Source organism: Fringilla coelebs, assembly GCF_963513975.1.
Source record: "Fringilla coelebs genome assembly, chromosome: 2".
Classification (NCBI taxonomy): domain Eukaryota; kingdom Metazoa; phylum Chordata; class Aves; order Passeriformes; family Fringillidae; genus Fringilla; species Fringilla coelebs.
The window spans coordinates 521,530-530,188 of record NC_140029.1 but is presented as its reverse complement, the minus strand read 5'-3'; the positions used below and the strand labels follow the sequence as shown (position 1 = coordinate 530,188).

Below are 8,659 nucleotides of genomic sequence, written 5' to 3'. Positions count from 1 at the left end.
GCAGCTGGTCCCGCGTGCTGTCACCGCCTGCGCTGTCACCGCCTGTGCTGTCACCGCCTGTGCTGTCACCCCCTCCCCACGCACAGCCCGAGGGCAGGGGTGTCACCCCCCCCGCCATCAGCCCCCGAGTCCCCAGGTGACCCCGGGTGGGGTGGGCTCCCCTCCCTGCTCACCCCCCGCACCCCCGGAGCTCCGGGCCCCCCGGGCTGGCAGCGGCCGTCCCGGCGTGTCCCTGTCCCCAGCCCTGTCCCCAGCGGCCGGGACCGAGGGGGGTGTCAGGGGCTGAGAGGCGGAGTCAGGGATGAGTGGGGGAGCAGGAGTGGGCTGGGGGTGGGTCAGAGGTGGGCTCAGGGGTGGGGGGCTCAAGGATTGGGGGGGCGAGGCAGGAGGGTCCCTGCGCCCCGCCCGGCCGCGGGTCCCTGCTCGGCCGGTGCCGGGGGTCGCGCCCCGGGGTCCCGCCCCAGCCCCGCGGCGGTGCCCGCAGCCCGGGGCGATGGCGGAGGCGCGGGGGCTGCGCTGCCCCGGCCCGGGGCCGAGGAAGGAAGCGGCGGGCGCGGGGGGCCGGGCGCGGCGGGGGAAGTTTCTCCGCGGGACCGCCCGGGGCGGCGGAGGAGGCGGCCGCAGACTTCCTCCTCCTCCTCCTCCTCCTCCTCTTCGTCCTGCTCTTCGTTCTCCTGCCGCTGCCGCCCCGGCCCCGCGCCCGCCGCCGCGCCATGCCCCGGGGTGAGTGCGGGGCCGGGGCACCGGGAAGGGCCGGGGGTCCCGCGGCCGGGGGTCCCCGCCGGGCCGGGCTCCGAGCGGGGGGCGGGAGGAGCCGCCTGTCGGGGCCAGGGCGGGGGCGGCGGGACCCGTCCGGAGCGGGACCACGGGAGATAACGGGACTGCCGGGGACAACGGAGCTGCCGGGGAGAACGGGGTTGGGATAGCGGAGCTCCGGGGAGGAGGGGACCGCGGGGGATAACGGAACCGTCAGGGATAACGGGGGCCCGGTGGTAACGGGACAGCCGGGGATAACGGGGGAGCGCGGTGCCAGAGGAGCGGAGTTTTGGGCGGGAGCGAGCCCGGCAGCAGCCGGGACAGAGCGGGGACAGAAACTGGCCCGGCCCGACTCCCTCGGCGGGACCCCTGCCCCCGGCCCCGCACCCGCCGAATCTGCAGCCGCACCCCCGCCCCGCTCCCGGGCCCGGCGCTGCAGCGGCTGCGTGACACCGGGGGGCGCTGCACGGCCCGCGGGGACCCCGGACCCAGTCTTGGCCCACCGACCCCCTGCACTGACCCCCCCTGCACCGACCCCCCGGCCCCCTGCACTGCTCCCCACTGCTCTGACCCCCCCCAACCCCCCTGCAATGAGCACTGAGCCCCTGCCCTGACCAGCTCTGCACTGACCCCACTGACCTCCCCCCGGCACTGCTGCACTGACCCCCTGATCCCCCTGATCCCCCTGGCCTGACCCCCCACACTGACCCCAGTGACGCCTCCAGCACTGTTCCACTGCACTGACCCCACTGCCCGCTGCACTGGCCCCTACAGTGACCCACTGACCCCGCTGGTCCCTGCACTGGCCCCTGCAGTGACCCACTGACCCCACTGACCCCGCTGGTCCCTGCACTGGCCCCTGCAGTGACCCACTGACCCCGCTGGTCCCTGCACTGGCCCCTGCAGTGACCCCCCTGTGGGACCCCGCACATCCCTTGCCGGCGCTGCCACACGTGCGCAGCAGCCAGGATGTGCCAGGAGCTCCTGCCGTGTGTGCTTGTCATGGGGTCCCCCGGGGTGTCCCCTGGAGTCACTGGGTCACTCAGTCAGCGTGGGGACACCCGTGGGTCCCCTGGAGCCTGCGGGCGGGCTGGGGGCTGCTGGGCTTCCCCCGCTTGGCTCGGGGGAAGGAGAAGCCTCTGAGGTACCATTTGTGGCCCATGGGGACAAGCTGCGGTGGGAGCGTGGTGGCAGGGGGCCCACAGGGACAGGCTGTGGTGGCAGAGGGCTGGCCCAGGCACCAGGAGTGTCTGTGGGCAGTTGTGGAGGTGCCGGGCCGTGCTGGCCATGGTGCCGGCGTGGGCTGTGCCCTGTGCGTGGCGGTGGGTCTGGTTTGGCCGGGGCCCAGAGAAGTGCCAGAGCAGCACGGTGCTGCCACCCAGCACTGGGACCCGCTGGAGGCCGTGGAGCCTGGCCTGGCCTGCCTGGCTCCATCCCTCCATCCATCCCCCATCCATCATCCATCCATCCATCCATCCATCCATCCATCCATCCATCCATCCATCCATCCATCCATCCATCCATCCATCCATCCCTCCATCCATCCATCCATCCATCCATCCCTCCATCCATCCATCCATCCATCCATCCATCCATCCATCCATCCATCCATCCATCATCCCCATCCATCCATCCATCCATCCATCCATCCATCCATCCATCCATCCATCCATCATCCATCCATCCATCCATCATCCCCATCCATCCATCCATCCATCCATCCATCCATCCATCCATCCATCCATCCATCCATCCCCCATCCATTATCCATCCATCCATCCATCCATCCATCCATCCATCCATCCATCCATCCATCATCCATCCATCCATCCATCCATCCATCCATCCATCCATCCATCCATCCATCCATCCATCCATCATACCCCACCTACCCACCCACCCACCTACCCACCCACCCAGGATCCCCCTGCTCCAGCCCTGTGGTTGCTGGGACAGTGCCAGCTCAAGCAGGGGGTCCCCACGTCCCCTGGCCCCAGCTCCAGCCCTGGAGCTGCAGAGCTGTGGCAGCTCCTGGGGCAGAGGCCAAGGGCCGGGAGTGGCTGTGGTCGTGGTGAGGAGCAGAGTGGGACCTGGCCCGGGAGGGAAATAAAATGAGGAAATTAGTCACAGCAGCTGGAAAATGAGAGAAATCAAAATCCTCCGACTCAGCACGGGAGTTATTTTAGCTGCCACGGCAGAGCCTGGGGCAGACATCCCCGTGTCCATGGCCATGGACCCCCGTGGGGTCCCTGCTTGGGATTTAGAGATTTTAGCAGTTTTATTAATTTCCTTTCTGCTGCTGAGCAGGCTGCAGGGCCGGCGGGGCAACGCTGTGCCTGCACCCCCCAGAGCAGGAGTGACCCCAGTGACTGGGGCTGGTGACCCCCAGCCTGGGTGGTGCTGGGCACGTCCCCCGGGCCGGGATGGACCCTGCGGCTGGGGAGGGGTGCCCGGGGGCACGGTGGGCTGCGAGGTGCCTGCAGTGGGGCATGCTGGCGGCCATGGGGCACGGAAGGGGTGCCTAGGGCTTTCAGGGTCGGTTCAGGGAGGTCCGTTCAGGTTTGGGGACCGTGGGACAGGGAGCTCATGGGGGCGGCTGCTCCACTTCCCCGGCGGAAAACCCCCGGGGGCTGCCCCGGTCGGGAGCGCTGGCAGAGAGTTTTGCTTCCCTTTTCTGCTGAAGAGATGAGTCGCTTTTCCCGTGCCAGGGGGGGGTGATGGGAGGGGGGACCTCTGTGTGTCACCCACAGCCCCCCCTTGCCGCCTCCCCAGCCCCCCAGATGCCACCCGAGTGCCACCGCAGTTAGGAGCGGGGCCGGGGGTCTCGGGGTGCAGCCTCCGGGGCTCCCACCCTTCCTGCCCCGGGCCCCTCTGCTTGGGCTGGGAAGGGGCAGGTGCCCCACGGGCTGTGTCCCCCGCGGGCTGTCCCCTCAGCCCCACGAGGCCGCTTTGACCCCGGCATCCCGGGGCCCAGAAGGGGTTAAATGCGCTGCGGGCGGCGGATTTCCTGGGAGAACAGAGCTGGCCTTGTGCCGGCAGCGGAGCTGGCAGCAGCGGTGGGGGCACACCCGGACCGAGGCACCCACCCAGCGTCCCCGGACCGGCCCATCCTGGCCCTCGGGAGCCCCAGCGTGGCTGCAGGGACATGGGCGATCTCCAGCCCCTGCCTGGCACTACCAGGATGCCACCGGGCAGCCCCTGGCCTGTCCTGGGATGGGGTTCCTTTGGCAGGGCTCCTGCCGACCCCCCTGTCCCGTGCTGGGGCATACAGGGGCCCAGGAGGCAGAGCACGGGTCCCTCCTCATCCTCCCTGGGAAGATGAGTGTGAGTCGGGGGCTTGGCCGGGGCTGGGGGCTGGTTGGGACGGTGATGTGGTGGCTGTGACTGCAAACCTTGGCTGTGACAGAGCTGGAGCCCTCCCCTGGCACCCACATCCCCTCCTTGGTACCCAGACAGACCTGGGGCTGCTGCAGGGGCTCTGCCCTACACAAAGCTCCCTCCTCAGTGAGGCACTTGCCCTGTGAGTGCGGGCCGTGCCTGTGGGTGCCCTCGTTGTGCCACGGGCACCTCGTACCTGGTGCTGGCAGTGCCAGGGCTGGCAGGAGCCAAAAGGCTCCCGTGTGAGCCCTCAGGTCCTGTGTGGCCCCTCCATGGGCACCGTGGTGTGTGCCCATGTTTGCTGTGTGCCGGTGACAAACCTGGGGACACTGTGGGGCTCCACACCTCTGGGGTGCTGGGTGATGGAGAAGTGACCCCTGGCCTCGAGCCCCTCCTTCTCTTCCTCCTCCTCCTTTCCCTCCTCCTCTCCATTTCCCAGTGGTGATGCCCTTCATGAGCATGAGTGTTTCCTCTGCACTGGGATGGGATGGGATGGGATGGGGATGGGGATGGGGATGGGGATGGATGGGGATGGGGATGGAGATGGGGATGGATGGGGATGGAGATGGGGATGGGGGGATGGAGATGGGGATGGGGAAGGGGGGATGGGGATGGAGATGGGGATGGTTCCTGCCAGGTGCAGCTCATCCCGAGGTGCCCACAGTCAGTTTGGGCTCTGCATCAGTCCCAGTGTGGGATGGGCACAGGGCCAGGCTGGTGCTCAGGGCTGCTTTGTGTCCAGACTGAGTCAGACAGGCCAAATGGGGCCTTGGGGTGACAGGGACAGCTGTGTCCCACTGCAGGGGCTGCTCTGGGCTACCCCCCAGCCCTGGGAGCCGTGGGCCAAGGGATGGGGTGGCCGCAGGACAGAAGGGGCTCAGGGGATGTGGGTGGCAGTTACAGCCCTGTGGAAGGTGCATGTCCCCAAGGGTGGCCCTGCGCAGCCATGATGGGACCTCGGTCTCCCACAGTCCTGATCCTGGTCCCAGGACCCTGATCCCGTTCCTCCCACTGCCCTATTCCTTCTCCCTCTGCTCCTACTCCCATTGCTCTGTTCCACTTCCCCCACTGTCCTGCTCCAGCTCCTCCTGATTCAGTTCCTTGTCCCACTGTCCTGTCTCCTTGATCCTGATCCCACGGTTTTGATTCTGGTCCCGTCCCCATCCCTCTCCTCCTGCTCCTGCTGCCACCCCTCTGTCCCTTCTCCCACCGCCCACCCCGTGCCCCTGCAGCCCAGCACTGCCGGGCTGAGCAGCTGCTGCAAAGCCTTGTGAGGAAACCTCCGGGCTGTGTTTGCTCCCAAACTGGAGGCCAAAGGCCGGGACTGTGTTTGTGGCCCCCGGGGACCCTGCAGGCGGCTTCCTGCGGGGGTGGGATGGGGGAGCCGCCTGTGCCGGCCCCGCTGCTCCCCGATCGCACGGCAGGGATGCGGGGATGGCCGTGGGAGCGGGACTGCGGGGGAAGCTGAGGCACAGCGCTGCGGGGCGGTCCTGGCAGCCCCCCTGCCTGTCCCGGGGGTCGGGGCACAGCCAGGCAGGGCGGGGGTCACGGCACAGCCGCAGGAAGCCGCGTGTCAGGGCGGGAAGAGGAACAGCGACTTCCCCATCCGAGGGGGCAGGGACGGGCTGGGGCTCGGGCCTGGGGGCTCGGGCCCTTCCCCCTCCCCAGCCCTGCGGACTCAGCGGGCTCTGGGGAACGGGGACCCCCAGCCCAGGACTCCGGGACACTGCGGCTTCTCTGGCCCGGCACTCTGCTCCCTGCCTGTCACTGGCACACGAGCGGGGCTCCCATCCTCCCGCAGTGATCCCACGGGTAGCACCAGCTGCCCACGGCCGGATCCCGGTGGGAAAGGGGCTGCCAGCCCCAGGGTGGGCGCGTCCCCACCCCAGCACCGTGGGGTGCCCCCGCCTCGGCTGGGCAGGGCTTGGCAGCGCCGGGCTCCGGCAGCAGCAGGAAGGGGAGCAGGATGCAGCCCTTAATGGGAATTGCAGAGGGAACCTGAGGAAGGAAAACGCGCGCCGGGATTGGGGATAAACACAGCTGCCGGAGCGGACGCTGGCTCCGCGGCCACGCCGGCCACAGCGCCAGCCCGCCGGGACCAGCACCGGCCCTGCTCGGGGTGGGCAGCATGGGGCTGGGACAAACGGTGACAGCCCACGGGCTGCCACAGCCCCGGTATGGCCCTGCTCCCTGCCCTGCTGCCCTCCGTGCCATTCTGGGCCGGGGGCACGGCACAGCGTGGGATGGCACAGGGTGCTGCCACAGCCTGGCTGCCATGGATGCAGCACCCTGGGAACGACGTGGTCCCCATGCACACTGGCCATGGTGGCAGACACGTGTCCCTGGGTAATGGTGGGCAGATCCCCCTTGGGGGCTCTCTGTCAGGGGGATTTGCCTGCTTGGGAAGCTCATCTGGGCAGTGGCTTGGATGGTGAACCAAGGGGGTGTGACCCTTGTGCAGCCCGTGTCCTCGGGGTGTCAGAGCAGGGGGACCACGCTGACCCAGCCCTGGAGGGTCCCCCCCTGAGCCTGTTCTCTTCCCACAGGCTGCTGAGGGGACAGCAGGAGCGCCGGGATGCAGAGCATCAAGTGCGTGGTGGTGGGTGATGGGGCGGTGGGCAAGACCTGCCTGCTCATCTGCTACACCACCAACGCCTTCCCCAAGGAGTACATCCCCACCGTGTTCGACAACTACAGCGCCCAGAACACGGTGGACGGCAGGACTATTAACTTAAACCTGTGGGACACGGCCGGCCAGGAGGAGTACGACCGCCTGCGGACGCTTTCCTACCCCCAGACCAACGTCTTCATCATCTGCTTCTCCATCGCCAGCCCGCCCTCCTACGAGAACGTCAAGCACAAGTGGTACCCCGAGGTGTGCCACCACTGCCCCAGCGTGCCCATCCTCCTCGTCGGCACCAAGAAGGATCTGAGGAACAACCCCGAGACCATGAAGCGGCTCAAGGAGCAGAACCAGGCGCCCATCACCACCCAGCAGGGCATCAGCCTCTCCAAGCAGATCCGTGCCGTCAAGTACCTGGAGTGCTCGGCGCTCAACCAGGAGGGCATCAAGGATGTGTTCACCGAGGCCGTGAGGGCCGTGCTCAACCCTGTCCCGGCCAAGCCCAAGAAGCCGTGTGTGCTCTTGTGACGGGGCTGCCCAGAGACGATCCTGGCCCTGCCCCCATGCCCCCACACATCTCCTGCCCCGCAGCCACCCCGTGCCTCCCCGAGCCTCGGTGGGACCCGAAGCCTCCAGCTTTAATAATACAGACCTTGTTTGCACTAACTGGCCGCCCGCCCCGGGGGCACCGGGCTCCCCGCCCCGCCCCGGCTCTCGGCCGTCGCTTTTGGTGACGCCTCTCCGGTCCTGGCACAGCAACGCTTCCTGAGAAGGGGATGCCCGGGGTGAGCCACCCCCACTGCAGCCCTGAGCACCCCACGGGGACCTGCCACCTCCACCCTCTACACCAGCCGGGGCACAGGGGGTCCCCAGCCCCTGTGCCGGCCCTGGCACTCGCCCAGCCTGGAGCATCTCGCTGGCACTGCCCCATCCTGCCCCGGGATCCCCCTGGCGGCACCAGGGACCCTGGGGGGTATTTGGGGTGAGCCCCACACCAGGAACCTCCAGCCCTGCTGAGAGCAGAGCCAGTGTGGCCACAGTAGAGTTCTTGCCCTGGCTGGTGCTGGAGCTCCACAGGGCAGCAGGACTCACCTGTAACCAGCTGTCCCCAGAGCTGCTTCTCCTTAAATAAAAACCTGCCCAGGCCCCCGTGTCCTGTGCTCTCCCACACTCACCCACCTTTCCTGGGCATGAGGACACTCCCTGGAGGGACATGGGTGTCACTGGCCCGAGCTGGGCTGGGTCCCCTCACCATGCCAGGGCCAAGCTGAGGGTGCACATGGTACCTGCCAGGGCTCTCTTCTGGAGGGAACTGCCAGGGAAACCCTGGGATATCCCTGCCATGGCCAGTCCTGACCCCACCATCTCTGTGCCAGCTGAGCTCCCACCTGGGGGCTTGGGGACATTGTAAGGGACACAATGGGGACAGTGCAGGACGTGGCCATGGGGCCATTGAATTGTGTGGGACTGGGAACACTGAAGATGGGGACATTTCAGGAATTGGCACACAAGTGTGATCCCCACCTGGGCAGCCCCCAGCCACCCCAGCCCCAGTACTGCCTCTGGAGGGGCAGGTGGAGGGCAGAGCGCTGTGTTCTCATGCCCAGGGGCATCCTTGGTGTTCCCATGTCCTGTGGCTGGCGATGGCAGCAGCGAGGGAGCGGTGGCATCCCCGGCCGCTCTCGCCACCCCCTCGCCACCCCCCCGGCACGTGCTGGCGGGCGGCCAGGTCCGGACACGGGCCCCTTGTCCAGCCCCGGGGCCTTCCTGCAGGAAGGGCAGAGACCCGGCGCCCGCCACAAGCCGCCTTTGTTCCCTGCTCCCGTTTGCTCCAGAGCCGGGGCAGGCGTGGGCAGCGGGGCTGGGGGCTCTGGCCACGGCCCGGCCCAGCCCCGGCCATGC

General features: G+C 68.3%; 1 protein-coding gene across 1 annotated transcript; it reads left to right on the top strand.

Annotated features, from left to right (window-relative positions):
* The first annotated feature begins 660 nt into the window (after window positions 1–660).
* RHOG (ras homolog family member G) lies at window positions 661–7,890 on the top strand. The gene is made up of 2 exons (XM_084226150.1): window positions 661–723; window positions 6,681–7,890. The coding sequence occupies exon 2, from the start codon at window positions 6,710–6,712 to the stop codon at window positions 7,283–7,285; it is 576 nt and encodes a 191-aa protein (XP_084082276.1). The 5' UTR covers window positions 661–723; window positions 6,681–6,709; the 3' UTR covers window positions 7,286–7,890.
* Window positions 7,891–8,659: the final 769 nt, after the last annotated feature.

Coding starts and splice junctions, on each gene's coding strand:
- RHOG (XM_084226150.1), top strand. CDS start 6,710: ATGCAGAGCATCAAGTGCGTGGTGGTGGGTGATGGGGCGGTGGGCAAG.